Source organism: Gracilinanus agilis, chromosome 4 (assembly GCF_016433145.1).
Source record: "Gracilinanus agilis isolate LMUSP501 chromosome 4, AgileGrace, whole genome shotgun sequence".
Lineage (NCBI taxonomy): Eukaryota > Metazoa > Chordata > Mammalia > Didelphimorphia > Didelphidae > Gracilinanus > Gracilinanus agilis.
The window spans coordinates 325,698,391-325,720,569 of NC_058133.1; the positions used below are offsets into that span (position 1 = coordinate 325,698,391).

Here is a 22,179-nt window from a genome sequence, read left to right on the forward strand (position 1 = left end):
CCAAGAGAGTTTTGAGACCTGCCTGAGTTGGTTTTGTGGATTCTGTAGGTGCCTCTAGGACTGTCTCAGAGATCTTTGGCCTAGCAAAGACACACTGTTGATGTGCAATGACTGGGGCTTCTGTGAAAAAGAATAGAGTTCCTGGGTCTAGGAACAAAAACCATTGAGCTGGGCTAGTACAGAGTGGCCTGTAGGATCTGAGAGCAGCCAATTAAGAAATGAGTCTTTATATACTCTGCTTATCTAGAATATACAGATTTTATACTGAAATCATTCCATCAGCAAGCATTTATTATGTACAGTAGCCTAAGCAGTTGGGGATACAAAGACTAAAACGAAATGTTCCTTGCCCCCACAGAGCTTGCATGATATTGGAGAAACAACAGGTACACATCTAAGTAAATCAAATCTAAAATGTATACAAAGTAAATAACATGAGAATTATTTAAAGAGGCATTAGCAGCTAAAAAAAAATGAGTCAGGGTCTCGTGTAGGAAGTGGGACTTGAACTTTGAAGGAAACTAAGGATTCTAAGAGGTATGAGTAAGGAAGAAATACATTCCAGGACACTGGGAGATGCCTGTAGAGAAACATGGAATTAGGAGAGGAAATGTTGTGTCTGAGGAACAGCAAATAGATCTGCTTTTAGAGTATCTGAAAATAGGAATAAAGTGATAGACTGATTCTTAAACTTTAGGAAAATACATTGGCATCTGTGTGGAGTATGGATTTGAGAAGAGAGAAACTTAAGACAGGAAGACCAAATTGAAGGTTATTGCAATAGGACAAATAATAGATTGAGCCCTGAATTAGGGTGGTGGCCATTTGAGGAGAAGAGGATGAATGTGAGAGATGTTATGAAGGGTGATTAATCTCCAGGATTACAGTAATTGAATGGCAATGTGGGATAAGGAGTTGAGGATGACTTCAAGACTGTGAACCTGAGTTTTTGGAAGAGTAGTTGTGTGCCAGAAGTCTTGGGGGACAAGAGGCAAACTTCGTCTGGGATGCCAGGGAGTCAGGAGACCTCTGGCATTATCCCATAACTTATTCAAAGGGTGGGGATGATACTGACTATAAAGTGGGTTTTCAAAACTTTCCTCTCAAAGAGGGACATTGTTTCACACAGTTGTACCCTTGATGGAAAAAAGTCATTTGGGGCAGAAAGAGTTTGAGAACCCTATAGTATATTCAGATAGAAATGTCCATCAGACAGTTGGTAATGTAAACCTGGAATGTGGGGTCAGGGTAATATGAGAGAGACATGGACTAGAGATGGTTAGATAGATTTTTTAGCATAAAGTTATGTATTTATATGTGTTACAAAGATAATATTTTAACTCATAGTGCTCAGTACTATATTATTATTATTATTATTATTATTATTATTATTATTATTATTATTATTATTCCTATTGACTCCCAGAGGAGCATAGGGCCGCAACCATCTCACGCCAACGGACTCTGTTCTGGGCAACTTCCCCCAACTGGGCCCATGTCACTCCGACGGTCCCTGTCTTGTTCTCGGCATATCTCCGCCAGGTCTGCTTTGGCAGTGCCTGCCCAGCAACGCTGTCCTCCGATTTTCATAGCGTTCTGACTGATGGGACACCGAACTGTTCCCCCCAGAGTCTGGCATTGGAGATCCCCTCATGCCATCCGATGTCCAAGATGTGACACAGGCACTCGTCTTGGCTTTTGCCAGCACACGTCATGGACTCTGTTGTAGAGCAATCTTCCAGACTAGGCGATCGTTGGTTTTGTTGGTTCAATGAGGTTGCAGTTTCTGTAGCAAGTGAGATTTTTACGGGGTGAGGTTGCTAGCCTTGCGCCCAACCCTCCTCCTTTTTCAGCCGGGCTTGGGACCGTCCTTGGAGGAGATCAGTACTATATTACTCTGTATAAATTCATGTATGTACATGCCTCAGATGTCTACTTAAAAGCTGCCTAAGGTCAGGTCCTAAGTCTGGCAGCTTTTTATTCCCCTTAGAAGCCTAGAACAGTGCCTTATTTTTAAAAAATTATTAAGCAATGATCTGCTTGATATAGGGAGCACCACTTACAATACCATTTAGAACCTGGTCTGTAATTTATAGTCTTAGAAATTGCTTGGGCTCCTGAGAGGTTAAGTGACTTGCTTAGGGTCCCATAGTCAGGATGTGTCAGAGATGGGCCTTGAAGCCCTGAGTTTGAGCCAAACTTGCAAAATTACAAATCTCTGAATAATTCTTTAAATAGTGGTTTTGCTTTCCCAAATGGGATTGTAACACAAATACATTTTTAAAACTAAATTAAACAATTAACAGAAGGACTAATTAACTTAGATTTTCATTTTTCAGTATTGCTTCAACTTCAGCATTTACTATTAAGGTGAACTCTTACTACCCTTATTGATACTATCAGATTACTCAACATGCTGTAGTTAGTAAAAGTTATTTTTACCTTTGTAGAAGGACCTTGCATGCCAGACTTCAGATTGGACCTGGAGATAACAGTGAGTCATCTGAGCTGCAGCTGACCAGTTTCTGCCTGCTAGTGGATTTTTTGTTGGATATAGTTTCTTTGGTAAGGTTATAATTATATACTTTATAAGAAACATAGAAAAAAATATTGAAATTTTATGTTTAAGAACAAGTCTAGTCTGCTGGTGACTTATTAAAAATTAGAGAATTTTATTATCTTCTGTCATAGCGTTTTGGTTTTGTGGGGGGGGGGTTTGTCCTTTTTTATAACTAATGTGCAACTTATATTGATATATACAGTGCTTTATAATTATGATTGAGTGATAATTTTTAAGTAAATGGCATTCCAAAACATGAATATTTTTTAAAGTACTTTCTATTAAACCATCTCAATGAAAACTGTTAGAACTTTTTTCTCTTATATTTTCTCTTTTATTCTTTGCTTTCTCATTTCAAAGCCTACTAGAAGTATGAGGGTGCTGTGTCAGGTATGACATTGAACCTATTTTCTCTTTATCAATCATTAATCTTTTTTTCTTATTACATTTGAATTTGAAAAATGTAGTATAGAGAGTTGGCTCATAAGCTCATAAGATACATGATGCATTTTATAAAGTTTCAGTTAAAATTTGGGACTAGAAATATTTTATCTCCCTCTGTTCAAAGTGAATATAATTTTGTTAACTTTCCCAATTAAAAAAGCATGGTATACGGGGCAGCTGGGTAGCTCAGTGGATTGAGAGCCAGGCCTAGAGACAGGAGGTCCTAGGTTCAAACCCGGCCTCAGCCACTTCCCAGCTGTGTGACCCTGGGCAGGTCACTTGACCCCCATTGCCCACCCTTACCACTCTTCCACCTATGAGACAATACACCAAAGTATAAGGGTTTAAAAAAAAAAAAAAAGCATGGTATGTTTAAAACATTGTGAATAAATAAATTTGCCAACTCATTTTGATAAAATTCTAAATAAATAGATTGCAAAAATCTTAAGACCGTAAAACTATACTAAGACTTTTACAACTCTGAATTTAAGTTGATTTCAACATTATTCAGTTGGATGTTTTTTATTGAATTATCTTTTTATTAGGAAACTTATATTGAAATACAAACAGAACACTTGCCCCAGTTGCTACTTAGGATGATTTCTGCACTGACAAGCCATCTCCAGACTTTGTACTTATCGGAACTGACAGATTCACTAAGGCTTTGCTCAAAAATCCTTAGCAAGGTCCAGCCTCCCCTGTTATCTGCTGGCACAGGCAGTGTGTTAAGGTTTTCAAGTGGTCAGAACAACTCTGTCAAAGAATGGGAAGACAAAAAGGTAATGCTGGCTTTTCACTTCTTGATTCTTTTCCTTAGATATATATATCTCATTTTCTTTAATGTTTTCTAGGCCTTTTTGACAAAACAAAATAAATATGCAGAGCTGTTTTAGAGCTATTGTCCAAGAAATTTAACCTTTGTATTGGAGGAACAACCAATAGGACTATTTAAAAAACTCGTAATTGTTTATAGCTTTCTAACTCTCCCTAAAATCAAGACTTTAAAAATATCTATACCTGAATGCTGAGACAACTTTATCTCTTAGTGGAAAGAGCAGCACAGGGGAATTGTACTGTCCTTGTGTGGAAGAGAGGCACAATGGCAAAGAAGTACCGAAGGGCTCCTGTATGTAATGTAAGACTTTTCTGTTAAGTACCATAGTATTTTTTAATGAATATAAAGTAAGTAAGAAGTTTGCTTTCATGTGGCATGCAAAATTTTAAATTTTTTCTTTTGTAATTTTCTTTTGTAAATTTTTATTTAATTCATTAAATCTTACTTTTTAATGTGCTCACAAGTGTAGACTAAATTTATAATTTTCTTCAGTTCTTTTTTTTGGAATCAAATGACTCTAAAGAAATGTCTGGCACTTTTGTCATTTATTTAAAAAGGAAAATCTTTTTAATTGACACAAGTTGGCTGATAAGTAAAAACCTTTCTAGACACTTATTTTGACTTCAAGTGTTTGATAAGTTTTTCAAACTGTATTAATGCATAGATATCTGTTTCCCACAAGTGAATTGTACCTATTTTTAATAAGTAACTTTCAATATACATTTCCTAAGGCCTAGTTATGATACAGCATATGCTATATTATTATATACGTACAATTTCATTGAATTTTGACATTTTTATCCCTAATAATTTTATCTAAAATTATTAATTAAAATTTAAATAACTGTGAATTTATTGATGATTAAAATCATTTAAAATTAAATTATTAATCATGAAATTAATGAAAATTAAACATTATTTAAATTAATTTTAATATGAATTTTTTGGAGTCTTAAAATCCCTAATGAAAAAGAATGATATGATGATAAATTATATTTTGTGACAGTAATATATTTGTTTTGCTTTTTAGTTATTTAAATGAGATTTCATTTTTAAGTGATATCACTTATACAACTGTAAGTGGGAAATTAAACTATAAAAAAGAATTTAATAATTTATATTTTCCAAAGGTAACTTCTACTCTGTATTTTATCTTACTCTTTGTACTAGGTATCCTAAAAGTCTTAGTGTAGTTTTAAGCTTTAATATTTTGTTAAAGTTTATTAATCTATTAAAATTTAAAGTTACCCTAAACTTTTGGGGCACCACACACAGTTATGGTCACAGAAATATCAGAAAAATGTCAACAGGTACAAATATGAATTTGATACTTTTTGATAACAAATTAATGTAAGACAAGGGCCTCTGATCTTTTTGTGTGTAATAGATCCCTTTGACAGTTTGGTGAAGTCTGTGGAGTCCACAAAGTAATTTTTTAAAAAATGCATTAAAAATACATAAGATTACAAAGAAAACCAATTCTTTTGAAATATTGTTATCAAAATATTTTTTTAAATAAGTTCATGGACCCATGGAAAGAACACTTAGTCTACAATTTCATTGATACTTCCCTAACTGATAACTCATCTATGCTTTCTAATCTTGTACTCTTTTTGTCAATGTCCTCCACAAATGTTCTATTGAGGATTCCTCTAATTCTTTTAAAAGTTCAAGGATTCCTCTTTCTGTTAACTCTTGACCTTGCTCCCTGTTTTGTTTCCTTTTCTGATCTGATATTTCTTATAGTATCTGAGTTATAAGGGACCTCAGAATTCACATAGTTCAACCCATGCCTGACTTTTCTCTAGCTTCTCCAGCAAATGTTCATGTAGACCAGACACTGCTTGTAAACCTGCAGTGAGAGGCAGTCTGCTACTGAGCCTTACCCCTTCAAATTAGTCCATTCAAATTTTTTTTTTAAACCCTTAACTTCTGTGTATTGGCTCCTAAGTGGAAGAGTGGTAAGGGTGGGGGTCAAGTGACTTGCCCAGGGTCACACAGCTGGGAAGTGTCTGAGGTCGGATTTGAACCTAGGACCTCCTGTCTCTAGGCCTGACTCTCAATCCACTGAGCTACCCAGCTGCTCCCCCATTCAATTTTTACAGCTAAGATTGTTGGAAAATTTTCTTGATGTGAAGATTATCTGCTTTTTTCCAATTCCTTTACATAGCTCTTTCCTCTGCCTATTGTACTAAGTAGATCCTTAAACCACATGATAGCCCCTTAAATACTTAAAGACCTTATGCCCCACCTTAAATCTTCTATCTAGAATAAATATCTCTAGTTCTTTTTACTGATTTTTTTTTTATTATAATGTTCCCCTTCATTATCCTGACTAAACTTTCTCCTCCAAATGTACTTTAGCTTGTCAAGGTTGTTCCTTATAAAGCCTCTAAAATTGAAATTGTATTCCTGATGTGATCTTAATCTGTTGATTTGAAGCTGATTGTGTCTGAGGCCACATTTGAACTCAGGATCTCTTCTCTAGGACTGGCTCTCGATGCACTGAGCCACCTAGCTGCCCCCAATGCTCACTTTTTCCTATCTGTCTCAAATTTCTGTCATTTGCAAATGTGACAAACACAAAAGGATAGTCTATAGTAATATTTTCTTTATGATCTGTTTACAACAGAAGGCAGTATTTTAATAAATGCTATCCCTAGCCCCTATAATTATTCCTTAAAATTTTCTGTTATCTGTAAGTCAGTGAATCTGGGTTTGGATTCTAGCTCTGTTGCTACCAGTGTTTTGGACTCACTACTTAACATTTTTGTCCACCTCAGAAACTTTTCCTCCTGTAATCTACGGGCTTCATGTAAGTGATTAGATTTGAATCATACAGGGGCTAGGCACCAACTTCCAAGGTGCCATTATCCCTTAATGGCTCTTGTTCTTTGCTTTCAAACTGTTCTGAATTCACTTAATTGTATTTTCTTCTAGACTATCTTGCCCACAAAGATAACATGGGAGATTTTGCCAGTTGTTTTATTCACATCTAAATGAGTTATGTCTTTCGTTCACATTATTTGCTGGTCTAATTCTTTAAAAAAAAAAAAAAGCAAGTAAATTAGTCTTGCATGACCTCTTAATGAAACTATGTTGGCTCTTTAGTGGCCACTGGTTCCCTTTCAAAATGCTACCAAATCAATCTCATTAATAATATCCTCTAGAATTTTGCTTACTGATTAGGGTTTCCAGACTACTCTCCCATTTTTTTGGAAATCAAGCAACTATATGATCAGTCCTCCATTACACCTCTTATTTCTCCATTGTCTCAGTAGTAACCAAGAATGGCTCAACATTTACATTTACCAGGTCTTTCTGTTTCCTCAGATGAAATTTACCCAAGGCAACATTATTTGGGCTCCCTGAAATTAGCTAATTGTTCTTACCTCATTTGAATTGGGTTTCAATTTCCTGATAAGCATTTTTTTACCCTTCTTAAACCAAAGCTTATTCTTTTTCAAAATAAAATGCAGCAATTCAGAAAGAAGCAGAAAAATGGAATAGCTCTGTCTTCTTACATGTTTTTTTTTAAAGATTTTTTTATTCATTTTTTAAAAACCCTAATATCTTTATATATCCTTCTATATTATTTTATTTTTATTTGTTACAGGGCTTGGCAATGGGGGTTAAGTGACTTGCCCAGGGTCACACAACTAGGAAGTGTCTGAGGCCACATTTGAACCTAGGACCTCCTCTCTCTAGGCCTGGCTCTCAATCCACTGAGCCATCCAGCTTGCCCCCCTTACATCTGTTGTCTTCTAATTCACCCTGAACAATAATCCTAACTCTTACTTAGTCTTCCTATTCTCTACCAAAGTTTTAAAAAAAATCTTTATGTTGTCAGCTGTTACTGACAACTTCAGCTCATTCTGAGCTTTTGCTCTCTTAACTTCATTCTTATAAGACTTTGCTGTTTTTTAATATTCTTCTTACATTACCTTTCCTTGCTTTCATCTGTACATGTTTTAAAAATGCCAAATCAGTCTCTCTAGAAAGTTCCTTTTTTTCTTCCACTTTGTAATCATTTCTATTTGTCTTTGAAATTTCATTGAAAACTTAGCAACTTCCACTTTAGATTTTAAGCCATTAAATCCTACCTTTGACTTTGTTGTTGTTGTTGTTGTTGTTGTTTTTTAATTTGAGACAGCTAGATTAGTATAGTATATAGAACTGGATCTTTAGTCATATGTGACATTGGGCAAATCACTAAACCTCTGTTTGCCTCAGTTTCCTCCTATATAAAGTGGGGATAATAGTACCTTCCTTCCAGTGTTGTTGTGAGGATCAAATAAGAGAATATTTCTAAAGCACTTAGAAGAGTCCATACACAGAGTAGATATTATATAAATGTTAACTATTATTATTATTAAAGCACTTAGCACAGGTTCTGGTTACATCCATACATATATTTGCTACTATTATTGTCCATTCTCCCACAATTTAGTGTTTGGTGCTAAACTTCATTGTTTTGTGTGTGTTTTTTTTAAACCCTTTCCTTCCATCTTGGAGTCAATACTGTGTATTGGCTCCAAGGCAGAAGAATGGTAAGGGCTAGGCAATGTGGGTCAAGTGACTTGCCCAGGGTCACACAGCTGGGAAGTATCTGAGGTCAGATTTGAACCCAGGACCTCCCATCTCTAGGCCTGGCTCTCAATCCACTGAGCTACCCAGCTGCCCCCTAAACTTCATTGTTAACAACTCATGGTCTCAGTTCCAAACCTCTCTAAATAAAAATTTTCACACAATTAGATATAAAATGTATGCTTGATTGAGATGGCCTCCTAGTCCAGATTCACACCAATAGCAAAAACCCTTTTATTTCTTAGAATTTTCCAATGTGTTCAAAGAGAACATAAATTTTTAGATAAATAGTTCATTAATTACAGGTCATAATGTAAAAATGAGAATGATTTATTACTAAAGATTGCTAGGGGAAGAATTTAACTAAAACATTAATGGTAAGAATATCCATACAGTAAAACTGGATAACTTTCAGGAAAGCTTTTTCAAGGCATGAGTTTTTCTTTTCCATGGAGAAATTGATGGCAGGTATAACATCTTAATTAAGCTGACCTATTCCATGAAATCTTTTGCCAGCTATAGAATAGATTTACATATTCAGAGGAACCAAGCAGAAAATATTTTACTAAAAGAGGTTAAAAATATTTAAATTGAAGTTAAATTTAAAACTCCATTTTTAGCATCAAAGGTCTTAATTCTCTAAACTGGGATTTCAGTAAACTAGAAAATCATTTTCTTTTTTTCTTTTACATTTGATTCTACCTAGTTTGAACTTATTTTGTTTCCCACAGACAAGAACTAAAGACATAAATTGTAGGCCCTCAGTAATGCTGCGAATCCTGAATGTTTTATTCAAAGGAACAATTTTCTTTTGAGAAAATGACAGGACATAATGTTTAAAGTTATGAATCATGTGTTTAAATTTTTCATAATTTTCTTCCAATTGTGAAATAGATGACTTTATCTTTCTGTGCTTTTTTTAAAAAATCTAGATTCCATCAGTCTCTCTTGAAAATCCTAGTGAAGTATTTGAAGATGGCGAAAATCCACCAAGTAGTCGTTCCTCAGAGAGTGGATTTACAGAATTTGTGCAGTATCAGGCAGATAAAGCTGATGACATTGACAGAGAACTGAGTGAGGGACAGGGAACAGCTGCTATTCCGGTCGGTAGCACATCTTCAGAGACAGAAACAGCATCTACAGTAGGATCTGAAGAAACCATTGTACAGCCACCTTCTATAGTTACACAGGGTACAGGAACACGAAGTGGAAAGACTACTCAAAAGACTGCAATGCAGTGCTGCTTGGAGTATGTCCAGCAGTTTTTAACAAGACTTATCAACCTCTATATCATTCAGAGTAATTCCTTGTCTCAGCCTTTGACAGCGGAGCATCATGTGGATTTCACTCGAGAGCAAGGAGAGTCCACAAAATGGGACAGGGACTCACAAGATGTTAAAGGGAAAGACATAAATAAGCAAAAGCCACATAAAGAATATCTTTCTGCTTTTATTGCTGCCTGTCAGCTATTCCTTGAATGTTCAAGCTTTCCTGTTTACATTGCTGAGGGGAACCATACATCAGAGTTACATTCTGAGAAAGCAGATATTGGTAAGTTCATTTAGATTGCCTATTAGTTTAATATTTTCTTTGGGCATGCTGTTCAAAGTCAATTTTCTCTTTTAAAAAATTAGCCCCAAATTTTAAAACTAGGACTCTAATTTTGTTTTGCAGATAGTTAATAAAAAGATCTGTACTGTTATAGTTTGGATAACTTTTTGGAAACAAGATATCTACTGTAATTATGAGGGGAAATTGGTATTGTGGTAGATGTGATTTTCATATCTTTGGCAATTAATGCTTGCAGGTGAGTAGAAACACAGGAGGGAAATAACTCCCAAATTCTTCTAGCTGTGGTTTTTAAATAGTGCAATATTTATATCCATTGGCTGAATTTATTTTGACAATATATAAAAAATTGGATCCATTGTATTTCAGAGTATGTACCTGTGTCCATTTATTAAAACATTTGGCTCTTTTTTACTGAAAACTTTTATTTGTTTAAAGAATAAGTTTGGATCATCTCTTGAAATCAGTATCAATTTTAAAGCTCAAACGATCAGCTTTGGTTAAGGAAAATCATCTTCAAGGACTTATTACAAATGCTAGTTTCTCCACAAAGTGTAGCTTTTTCTGTTTAGTTGTACTTTGTCTTCACTTAATATTTTATTGGTCTCCTAAATAAATATAAATGACTGCTTAATTATGAACAATAAACTACAGAGGAATTTTTCCTTCTATATTTTTATCTAAAATGTTATTATTATAACAACAGTAGAGTTAGAAAATCATGTTATAGCTCTAACATTCTGAATAAGTTAAAAGTTACTAATATATATAATTAAGTTTTAAAATTCTTGCTATTATGATGCATTTTAAATTTGAGAAATTCAGGGTTCTGCCTCATATAATTTAAGTGCAACATGTGAATACTAACTTGTGGCTTACAAATGTAATAGTTTTCCTTTTAATTTTTTGAATTTAAAAAAAATCTAAAACTGGATGAATGACATTTAATAGGACATAAGCTATTATTTGTTTGTACAAGCTAATACCAATATAGTATATTTTTCTGGGGAAAAAAATCGTATTTTCAAAATGAAGAAGCTTTTGGGTTTGATGTTTTTACTTTGGGGAAAAACTTTTATCTCTATTAGAACTATTGTGCTTTAGTATAGTTTGGAATCAGGAAGCACATGACCTTTGTTTTCGTCTTATTCTCCATCACTTCTTTGTGGTAACCACTGTGAGTGGTTTGCACAGTAATGCAACAAATGGCTTTGTACTGCTTCAAGTGAGGAATAAGAAGTAAAAACAAAGAAAATAATAGATATTTTAATTTTAGTGTCAAGAAGGGATAGAATAAAGCAATATAAAAACACAGAGTAATCTCATGTTTAATGAGCTGAATATAGGGTTAAAAATTGTCATTTTGTGATTATGATTTTTTCGGGGAGATTTTCCATGCCTGTCCTGACTTACCATTATTCATTAAGCATGTTCACATGGTTGACTTTAAACTATGCCTTGTCATTCACTCCGTTTCTTTATTTTTCATTTGCTCTTTAGAGTTAAGTAATAACTTATTAGACATATCTCAAACTAACCCTTAGTCATTTCAGTTTTTACCTTTAAAGCTGCATCATCCTAGTGTTATTTATGTACTTTTAAGCCAATATAGAGTGTGCATAGATATGCATGTAAATTAGCACCTTCTGTATGGTGAATACTATGCATTTCTCAAACTAAAACCTATGGTGTCACAAAGTATGGTATTTAACCAGTGTTATATTCAAACTCTGAGAATTGTTAGTTTCACCTTGATTGACAGGTGAAGACAGTTCGAGACTTCGGAATGTTACCAGAGGCCGTGAGGACAGGGCAAAGGCGGGTTACAGTCATCTGGGAGGGGTCTTCGGGCATTTTGGATTTGGTCCTCAGCCTTTGACTTTTGATCTTTGGGTCTTGATCCTTGACTGTTGATTGTGGGTCTCTGACCATTGGTCATTGGTTCTCTCTGAACCTCCCAACATCTTTAGGCATCTGAATCATCATAGCTATTTAGATATCTGGGCTCCAGGTGGTAACCAGGAGAAGGGAGGTATAAAAAGAAGGTGTATTTTCTTAAGGGTGGTTATTTCCTGAAGGCTATCAAAGCTGACATCACAGACTGATAACAAGGAAGCTGAGAGAAATCACCATATTTGTACCAACCTAGCAGATTGCCCTTTCTGGTTTGGTAGTGGCCAAGCTGAACCAGAGGAGTGTGAAAAAACAATAGCTCCAGCTTGACTGAAACAACAGCCTACAGGCCTGAGGGATTATTGATCATAGATATTAGTGTGATAGGGTCTCCTATTCCCAGTCAGTTCCTGATTATTCCTTTCCCTATTTAAGATCAATAGATAATGTTTCATTAAGTACCTTCCTGAGTGGTCATTATATCATGACCCTTGGGGAAGGAGCAATGTAGTCAGATGATCATGATGAACGCAGTCAGATGAACATGATCCAAGGCTAATTAGAGCCCAATATTAATAATTAATCCAACCCCAGGTGGGACCTGAAAGTGTTACCCATCCACCAGACCATTAAAGGTCCTGCCTAGGCACTGTTATTGAGAATAGGGGAATTATATCATCCAGCAAAAGTGACTGAGTTGGTGTTCCCCAGTCACTAGCTACCTAGGGGAATAAAAAGACACAGCTTCCCTAACCAATATCCCCAAGAAGCATAGTAGTATCAGAGTCCCATTTTTCTTTATAACACCAGCCAAATGATAGACTCAAATCATGAATATTTCTTTAAGGTTTCAGGTTACAGCTACTCCTTGCTTGCCACAGCTTCCACATTCTGGGTCCCCTGTGGATTTAGGAAGACCACAGAATTTTCCCACTCTGGTTCTTTCCCCTGGTCCTTGATAACAGTACACCAGTCTCCTAGGTTAAAGGGGATTTTACTCTGATGTGCTAAAGGAGAATAAACAATGTAGAGATAAAATACAATAATTAGACAAAACTGTTTAGACCTGACTACCTATTTACTTCACTTGAGGAAATTCTTTCACTTACCTGATCCACAGTTTCCTCTTCTATAAAATGAAAAGAGTAAACTTCATCTCTAAGGTTCCTTCCTGATATTCTATCCTCTGCTTCAAAGTTTAACAGTCCACAGTTTCATAAAGTCTTATTGCTTAATCCTGGTCATCTGTGAGCCATAGAACATTTATCATTCATTCACCTTAGTTCCTTTCTACTTAACATTCTTCTTAATGTGAGCCTTGATAATAATTTTATTTTCATGGCCATTGGTTAAATGGAGCTTCTAGAATCTGCTGCTTCAATTATATTATTTTTAAATATTGTTATTAAACAAAGGTTTTCTGGGAGTTTTTTTGTTTGTTTGTTTTTTTAACCATCAGCTTGGTCGTCTTAGAATCTTTCACCTTCTATCCACTGGCCAAGACCTAGGAAAGCCTAGCCTACCTTCCTTCACTGTCAGACATCCAGTGAGAGACAATTCTTACCTTCCTCTCACCTAGTTTTAGATATTGTTGCTTCACATCCTCTTGACTCTACATTCAGTTTTCTTTCCACCGTATTATCTTAGAGTTATATATGCTCTGACCCCATCATAAGCTACTTGGCCTCTCACTTCTCCCATCTCAGTGTTTTGGCTGGTTTTCTGAAGCTGATTCTTCAAGGCTACCAATTCAGTTCTTGATAGAATAGTCCTGCACTTGTAAAATTGATTTTTTTGAAGCTAAGTACATGACTATATATGCATTCTTACTAATTTAATCTTTAATCATGGTAAATTCGTGTCAAGGTTTTTCTGAATCCTGATTCTGGCAACCAATGTATTATCCATCCCTCCCAGTTTCATTTCATCCAAAACCTATATTTTCATTTAAGTTATTAATGGAATGTACAGAATAGACCTAAAGTAGAACCCTATACCCTTTTATAAAAGATAAATAAATAAATCCTTGTTCTTTAGATCCATTCATTCAAAAAGTCTTAGTATACCCAGTAATGAAAATTAATATTTTCACTGAGCTCATATTTCTTTGTCTTTTCCATAGGAATATCACAAATCTTTGTCACGTGCCTTGTTGACATTTAGATATGATAATGTCTTTAGTCCCTAATTTCCTAGTCTACTATAGTAATCCCTCACCTGTTGCAGGAGTTATGTTCCAGCAACCCCCAGGATAGGTGAAAATCCACAAAGTAGCAGTGTTATATTTATTTTATTATTTATATACATATTAAGGCTTTATAAACACTTTCTACTCTCCTATAAACCTTTTCCACACTCTTATTAACCTATAGTCACTGAGCCAGTCAGTGCCCAGGATACAGAATACAGCACTGTGGTTGATTGCCTTTCATTCTATCAGCCAATAGTGTGCCACAATAAGTATAACTCCGCTATACAGAATTAGAATAAGTGAACCACAATATAGTGAGGGACAATTATACTTGTATTCATACTTAGGGTAAAACATATCTATGTAGATCACATCTTTTATACCTTGGTGTAGACTCTCTTCACAAGATAGTTTAGTAGAGGAAAAAAGTCAGCTGGTGGCCAACCCTCATTTGATATGCCTCTCCAAAATTAGCTAAGCTGCCTCCCTAGAACTAACATAGTTCCTTTTAAGTCCATGCTCAACTCAAGTGTTATCTTGTGTGAGACCTTTTCTAGCCCCATGGATATTAGTACCCTCTACCCACCAAGTTTACCTAATAACTTATGTTTGTGCTGAGTATATGCCTAAGTAAATTCACATTGTCTCCCACATTCAAATATAAGTTCCTTGAAGTTTAGAATTACATTTTTTTTTAATCTCTAGAATGTATCACAGTACTTAACACTAAAGTGATTTTTGACTGAACTGGGCTTCTGATCATCTAATAACCCTATCAAAAAAATGATACAGTTAGTCTGACTCATCTTACTCTTAGTGAATATGTCCTAGCTCTTAGAACACAAGATTGTGAGTTGTCATCATAATGTGATAAAGAGGCTTTGTGGAAAGTTTCCCCTTATCCCTTGGTAATGCTTTTTTTTTTTTAATTTTTAATTTTGAATATTTTCCCATAGTTACACGTTTCATGTTCTTTCCCTCTCACCCAAACCCCCTTAACCCCACTTAGCTGACACACAATTCCACTGGATTTTACATGTATCACTGATTAAGACCTAATTCCATATTATTGATAGTTGGACTAGAGTTATTGTTTAGTGTCTACAACCCCAATAATATCCCCATCAGCCCATGTGTTCAAGCAGTTGTTTTTCTTCTGTGTTTCTCCTCCCATAGATTTTCCTCTGAATGTGGCTAGTTTTCTTTCTCATAAGTCCCTCAGCCTTGCTCTGGATTCTTGCATTGCTGCTAGTAGAGAAGTCTGTTATGTTCGATTGTACCACAGTATATCTGTCTCTGTGTACAATGTTCTCCTGGTTCTGCTCCTTTCACTCTGCATCAATTCCTGGAGGTCTTTCCAGTTCACATGGAATTCCTCCAGTTCATTATTCCTTCGAGCACAATAGGGGAATACTTTATTTTTGAGATTATTAAATTATTAAAGAAAAACTCAAAGAAGTGGGTGAAGCACCTAGATGTGACAGAAGACAGATCAGTCACCTTTGCTGTGCAAGTATTTGGAGATACTCCTTAGATTAGAAAGAGGGCATTAAGAGGTGGTATCAGATGGACCTTGAAATGGGAAAAGAAGAATATAATTTTGGTTGGACATGGCAACGGAAGAATGTTGAAAGTTTCCAGGTAGAAAAAGAACCAAACTTGACTCTAGTTATATATATGAATATGCAAATGAAAAATTTAGCAGGAATAATTTTACTTGAACTTTCTTTACTGTAAGAATAACTTTAGTCTTCCCAGTATAGTTGAAAGAATATTGGATTTGGAATCAGAGAACCAAAGTTCATTCTACCTCTGCTATTTTCTACTTTCTGTGTTAATTTAGCCAATTCACTTATCCTCCTGAGCCTCTCTTTTTCATCCATAAAATGAGGGAGTTGGGACTCTAAAGGTCCGTTCCTGCTCTGAGTTCATGATCATTTAGTCATATAAAGGAACATGCCAAAGGCAATAATATTTCCGGAGTCCGGTCCAGAGACAGAGAACTTAAAGGATGATTGAAGTGATTATAAAGTTCATGTAAGAAAGTCTAAAAGAGAGAAGTTTTTGAGATTTAAATAAGAAAATGTTTATTTGTTTCTCCTGGAAACCAGAGACATGCAGAAGAGAAGTAAAATTTAAGGAGAAGGCTGAGGAGATGAGGCAGGGTCTCCACTCTAAAAGATGATATTAGGAAAGAGATTTTAGGGGATGGGCTAAGGATTTATTTGATTTGGCCTAGAGGGATATTAACCTAAATCTATACCTAACACCACTCATCCTCAGGGTTTTAGTAGTGGTGATGGAGCCACCAAGTAGCTACTATTTGCACATAGTAAGTACTTCATAAATGCTTTATGATTGATTAGAAATCTGAAAGACGTGTATTGTATCATTTATTCATCATAACCCTATTAGATAAGTGGGTATTATCCCTGTTTTTAGGTGAGGAAATTGTGCCTCAAAGCTGTTAAATAATTTCTCTAGGTTCATACAGTTTGTAAATGTCTTTAGGCAGGATTTGCATTAGGCCTTCTTAAGCATCTAGATTTGCTAATAAACATGCCCTCTTTGATTCTTTCTTTTTGTTGTTTTATGGTTATTTTGCTTCATTTCTTAGTAAAATTTACCTTGTCAGTATAATTGACACTCAGCAATTCTATATAAATTTAATTGGTTTATCAGTGATACTGTTTTACCATAGGGAAATTATTTGTATGTCCAAGTACAAGTAGATCAGACAGCAAAAAATATTCGTAAGGTATTGTAGGATTTTCTTGTTGCTATTGTCTTCATTTTTCTCCTCTGTTACATTTGATATGGGATATAAAAACTATATCTTCATTGTTTCTTTTACTAAGTAATTTCTAAAGCTACTATGTAAAAACAAATTTTTTTCTGAACTTATAAACTTATAAAACTTATAAAAAATTAGTGATCCTGTTTATAGTACATGACACAGAGCACACTTAATAAATGCTTTTAAAAATCTAGATAATCCTTGAAATTGATTAGGATAATAAACTATATTTCCTTCTTGTGTTTTATTTCAGACTGTGAGCAGGTACAGCCCCCATTCTGGCTCCAGACTCTGATGAATGCTTGTAGTCAAGCAAGTGATTTCAGTGTCCAAAGCATTGCTATTTCGCTAGTAATGGACTTAGTAGGATTGACTCAATCTGTTGCTGTTGTCACTGGGGAAAATGTGAACAGTGTGGAGCCTACACAACCCCTAAGTCCAAACCAGGGAAGAGTGGCTGTAGTTATTAGGCCTCCCCTAACTCAAGGCAATCTACGATACACCGCCGAAAAGACTGAATTTTTCAAGGTAAAGTATAAGAATTCTGTGTCACACCCAAGTTAAATAACTAGAGAACTTAATAAATAATGTTTTTAAAATGATAAATGAAACTACCTGAACTCAGTACACTGGAAAGAGTGCTAGATTTGAAATTGAGGCTCTAGGTTCAAATTCTATCTCTGCCTTCTTACTAATTACTATATAGAGAATAATTACTAATTACTCTTACTGTGCCCTTTGGCAAGTTTCTTTATAAAATGGGGGATTGGATTAAATTATTTCAGATTTATTATCCTATATACTAAGCTTAAATACTTGAATAGGATTCTAGAGAAAAGAAATCTCAAGGTATTGATAATAATATGTATGTAATATACAAACACACCCCTTTTCTTGCTTTTTCTTTCCACACCTTCCTCTAGCTCTATTACTCTGTGTGTGTGTGTGTGTGTGTGTGTGTGTGTGTGTGTGTGTGTGTAAAGAGGGCAAAAATTTTATTAATTAGAGTAATAGAATAATGATTTAATCAATTTCAGCTATGAAGTAGGACATACTATTATAAGAAATGCTTTTAAGGTGTTATAACTGCAATATCATAAAAGTTTGAGTATTAGGGACCTTTATGGTATGATTTTTTTTCTAGAGCAAGATTCCCTGCAAAGGAACATATTGAAAATCTTTTCCTCGCCTTTTGTGGAAGAGTAAGAGTCATATAACTTCTCCCTCACTTTACTGATAGTTAAGGACTCCTGGATTAACTGGAATTAACTACAAAATTAATTTGATAAACCCAGCCAATACAATGCAAAATCTGCTATGTTTAAACCAAGGATTCTTAACTTTTCTTGGTTTCATAGATGTTCTTTAATTTTTTTAATTTAACGGGGGACATGGAGGTCCTCTTACCAAAGAGATGTGTAGGGATTAACCAGCCCATAGTGACAGAAAGTAGGAACGGGGAGCCCCCTGCTGGGCCAGCGCCAGTTGCAGGCTGTCAGTTGCTGACAATTTGGGAGTGAGTTGCTTACAGTTAGGGCTGGCAGTTGGGGAAGTTGGCTGCTGGGCATGAGTTGGTCTTGGGGGTTGGTCGCTGGTAGTGTGGATTAATATGGAATATAAAGGCGGGCCTGACTTTACTGAGAGGGCTTTTGGCTTTAGTTTTTAAAAGGGTTTTTTTGCCTCTGGGATCTCTAGAGAGCAGGAGGTCTTTCTCTGAGGCTACTGACAGTTTGGGCTGCTGTAGAAAACTGATTGAAGAAGTGAATGAGTGGTGGCTGTCTATTATTTTAGGGCGTTAGGTAGTTAGTGAATCATTTATAGATAGTGTAGCTTAGATAGGCCTGGTGTTTGCCAGGCAAGAAGAAGCCGTCCTCAGAAGACAGTGAGAGGTAGTTATTAGTAATTTTAGGTATATTTATAGGGTGCAAGATTAGTAATCTCTCCTTCCTTTTTTCTGTCTTTCCCTCCTTTACTATATTCTTTTACTACCTCTATTTTAATTAAACTAAATTGTTAATTGTTTAAAGCTGCTAGAAATTTTCTTTTCTCTGACTTAAAGGAATAATATTAATTTACAACTCTATTATATTCTCATTAAACTTAAATTATTAAAAGCTGCTCTCTTACTTTGTCAAAACCCCTATTTTAAACCTTACAGTAGGATTACAAAGGAAACCAATTATATTGAAATGGTTATCACTTTTTTTTAATCATGGACCCAAGCTTAAGAACCCCTATTTTAAACCATAATTTTTTAGTTATCTTCATGATTCTTACTCATTTCTTTACATTAGAGCAGTGGAAATGCTCAAATATGGATTTTAAAGTAATAGAATAAACAATTGGTGGCTTTTTCATTTCTTTCTAAGTAAATAACTCTTCCTTAGTTACACAAAGTTCAGTGAGGACATTTTTTAGCCAAAACAAAGTGAGGCTGTTATGTAGTACTTCTGTCTGAAAAACAAAATGGTTGACATAGCAACTGTGTTCTGTTGTGAAGAAACCTCTGAAGAAGTTTTACTTTTAAGAAGAAGCAAAGATATAATAAGATGAAAGCTATCAGACTTTTAAAAATACCCACTGTTTGCATAAAGAGCATAGGATTTAATATCTATATTTTTAAACATATCTATACACAGAGAAATATTTATATTAACATGTTATAAATCAAATATAAATCAAAGACTGGTTATGCCTATTTTTCTGGAAGTTATCATAGACTGTCAGATGATAGAGAACATGAAGGAATTCTTATATTATTAAATCTTATATTTCTTATTATATATATATATTTATATATGGCATTCTGAAAGTCTGAATTGTAATTCCTGTGTATGATAGCATTAAAATTATCATATAGTACTATTAAAATTAAATTGCATCCCATATTCTTAGATGCTAAAGAAAACTCAAGCTAGCATCATTCATTATGCCTCACATTACTATAATAGTAAAATTGCACATATGTATTTTCCAAAATCCAAAGGAAGCAGTCAATAGTTTGAAAAATTGAATTAAAATGATGGTTTCTGTTATAGGAATTATAAAATCTCCTAGGATAGAGCAGAAATAACAGCAGTAGAATCATAATCATATCTGGAAGTTACCTCAGAAATATTATAGTCCAATCTATATCTGACAAAGAATCATCTCTCCACCATCTATAATAGTTGTTCAGTCTTTACTTGAACATCTTGGTGAGAGAGAATCCACTACCTCAGAAGGCAACCAACTTCATTTTTTGGATATCCCTAAGTGTTATTTATTGCAAAAACTCTTTATTAGAGGGCAGCTGGGTAGCTCAGTGTATTGAGAACCAGGCCTAGAGACGGGAGATCCTAGGTTCAAATTTGACCTCAGACACTTCCCGGCCGTGTGACTCTGGGCAAGTCACTTGACCCCCATTGCCTACCCTTACCACTCTTCTGCCTTGGAGCCAATACACAATATTGACTCCAAGATGGAAGGTAAGGGTTTAAAAAAACAAACTCTTTATTAATTTCCTCCTGCCCAGGTGGTCTGTAATGTATTCTGATGACAGTATCACTTCTGGTTTTTACAGCTTTGATCTTCCCCTTAATGTTCTCGAAAATGTCCTAATTTGGGACTACTAGGTGGCTTAGCAGATAGAGCACCAGGCCTGGAGACAGGAGGTCTTGGGTTCAAATATGACTTAAGACACTTCCTAACTGCATGATCCTGGGCAAGTCACTTAACCTCACTTGCATAGCCCTTAGCACTCTTCTATCTTGAAACCAATACTTAGTATTCATTCTAAAACAGTAGGTTAAGGGTTTTAAAAAAACTAAAAATAATACTCTAGTTCATTTCAACTGCATTTATCTGATTCCTGCATTTTATATATTGTTAATATACAATGCTACTCTACCTCCTCCTATCTTTTATTTATTTTTTTCCTGTTGAATAAGATATGCCCTCCCAGAACTGTTTTCGTGCCTTGAGGCTCAACATTAATGATACAAATGTCAAATTTTTTTATGGTATTAAGATCTCTTGTACATTTTCCTTATTTACCAATACTGAGTGTTTTGAAACTTTTTATCAAATCTTAAACTCCCAGTTTTTCTTTCTGGGATCAAGCAGAGCAAATTATATCCCTCTTCCACATAACAATCCTTCAAACTTCTCATCCACAGTAAATATAGCCATTTCCTTCTACTGATTTTCATTCTGTATAGCTTTGTGACTCATAGTTACCCATACTTTATGCCACTGCATATAGACATCTTGAATTTGTGGATTTCATTGCTGACTTTTTTCTTTACCACTCTCTTGTATAAATTGAATATCATTGCTTCTTATTTTATTATGTAATTTGTATTGTATAATTTGATAGCTATACCCAGGTTATTTTTCTCCTTCCTTGCTTTTTCAGCTTAAAGTGGTTCTGATAAATTGTGTAATAATAAAAATAGCTGAGGTTTTTATAGTACTTACAGGTCTTCCTAGTGCTTGACATATTGTCACATTTGATCTTCACAATCAGTGAGGGAAGTACTTATTAAAAATCTAGATCTGTGATTTCATTAGTGTAAGGAACTCTCCATTGAAATATGGAACAGCATTTTGCATGTATGTGTGTATACACAGTATACTGGACAGTACATCATAAATGATGTCATCTAGAGAACTATATTTTAATTCTTACAGATTTGCTTGGAGCACTGAATATCTAAATATATGTACTTGTTCTTGGTCACAGAGTCTATCCACATCAGAGACAAGTCTTGAATTAGGTCTTTTTGATTCCAGGACTAATTAGTTCTTTATTGGACTACCCCATTATTTTCCTCATTTGCACATGAGGAAACTGATATATAGAGAAATTGACCATGGTCAAATAGCTAGTAAGTGATATTTAGAAAGTTTTCTGACTCAAAAGACTAGGCATTCCCACTGTATTCTCCTGCTCCTCGAGCAGATTATAATATTCCTTTTATGCTCTTGAATTTTCAGCCCAGTTTTCTTTTGCTTCTGGTCCTACAGAATGGCTTTGTAAGTTCTCTATAGGCAAAGTTAATAATTTCTTCATGGCATGATACATATAAAGTAACTTATTGTCATTTATGTTTTATAATTGTGCCTATTTTGCACTTATTTTTAAAGCATGTAGCTTTAACATTATGGAACCAGTTGGGCGATGGAACACCTCAGAATCACCAGAAGAGTGTTGAACTTTTTTATCAGTTACACAACTTGGTTCCTTCTTCTAGCATCTGTGAAGATGTTATAAGTCAGCAGTTAACCCACAGGGATAAGGTAAATTCACTCCTTTCATCTTT

The 22,179-nt window shown here is 34.9% G+C and overlaps 1 protein-coding gene across 2 annotated transcripts in view; it reads left to right on the top strand.

Moving 5' to 3' along the window:
- The window catches only part of DOP1A (DOP1 leucine zipper like protein A), a 109,320-nt gene that overhangs the window by 45,471 nt on the left and 41,670 nt on the right, over positions 1–22,179 (top strand). Inside the window, exons 12-17 of one of the 2 annotated variants that reach the window (XM_044676304.1) lie at positions 2,451–2,565; positions 2,921–2,950; positions 3,550–3,783; positions 9,359–9,977; positions 17,130–17,404; positions 22,004–22,156. In XM_044676304.1, the coding sequence (XP_044532239.1) occupies positions 2,451–2,565; positions 2,921–2,950; positions 3,550–3,783; positions 9,359–9,977; positions 17,130–17,404; positions 22,004–22,156 (1,426 nt within the window). The remainder of the gene's footprint in view (positions 1–2,450; positions 2,566–2,920; positions 2,951–3,549; positions 3,784–9,358; positions 9,978–17,129; positions 17,405–22,003; positions 22,157–22,179) is intronic. The other variant, XM_044676305.1, reaches the window with a different exon arrangement.